The 687-nt window shown below is 46.4% G+C and overlaps 1 protein-coding gene across 1 annotated transcript; it reads left to right on the forward strand.

Annotated features, from left to right (window-relative positions):
* Window positions 1–144: 144 nt before the first annotated feature.
* On the forward strand, window positions 145–354 carry T265_16195 (hypothetical protein; the record flags this gene model as incomplete). Its single annotated transcript, XM_009179746.1, has 1 exon — window positions 145–354. A coding segment is annotated over one exon (207 nt), but the record flags the coding sequence as incomplete, so codon positions are not given.
* Between the last annotated feature and the right edge of the window lie 333 nt (window positions 355–687).

Raw genomic sequence — 687 nt, forward strand, 5'->3', positions numbered from 1 at the left:
TGGAAACTTGGGGACTGCACCTACCTTGCCGGCTCTTCATCGTTTGGTATAATTAACCTCCATCGTTACTTTTTGACCGTACCTCGAATTTGCCATATCTGCTAACGATCAACTAGGGGGGTTTACTGTCTATGTCCTTTGCAGTTGCTACTATATTAACCGATTTGTAACCTCTACTGGAAGTACACCGCAGACGGACGAATATTCCCTGCGGTCGGTCGGCAAGGATAACAAGGAGCTCGAAACTGACTCTCGGGAAGCTGTTTGCGGCTTCTCTTTGCTCCAACTGATGTTTCCGTCCGTGAAGGAGTCCATCGTCCTTCTTCTCAGTTTAGCAGTGACGCTGGTTTCCGAGGTGAGTGTTTCTACGGTAATTTTGCTTGGCTTAGATCATTCCGCTCTTACTGATGTTCTCAACATAATAAGGTCGTGGAAGAAATTCCAAGCACAACTGGACTGGCGCACGTCCTCTAACTGTGAGGCTAGAGCCCTGTTGTTGCTTCTTTGCAGGGACACGCATTCAATCAGCTGAAGCTCACCGGTTTCTGTTACTGATTATAATCTGATCTCCCATTAGTTTTCACCATGTTTCTACACGTCAGCGTATTATCTTACCCAACGAATTCCTCATCTCCCTGACACTTCAGAGGAGGACTTTTATATATGTCGTTCAGCTGTAGCACCCTT

The sequence above is a fragment of the Opisthorchis viverrini genome (genome assembly GCF_000715545.1).
Source record: "Opisthorchis viverrini unplaced genomic scaffold opera_v5_7054, whole genome shotgun sequence".
Lineage (NCBI taxonomy): Eukaryota > Metazoa > Platyhelminthes > Trematoda > Opisthorchiida > Opisthorchiidae > Opisthorchis > Opisthorchis viverrini.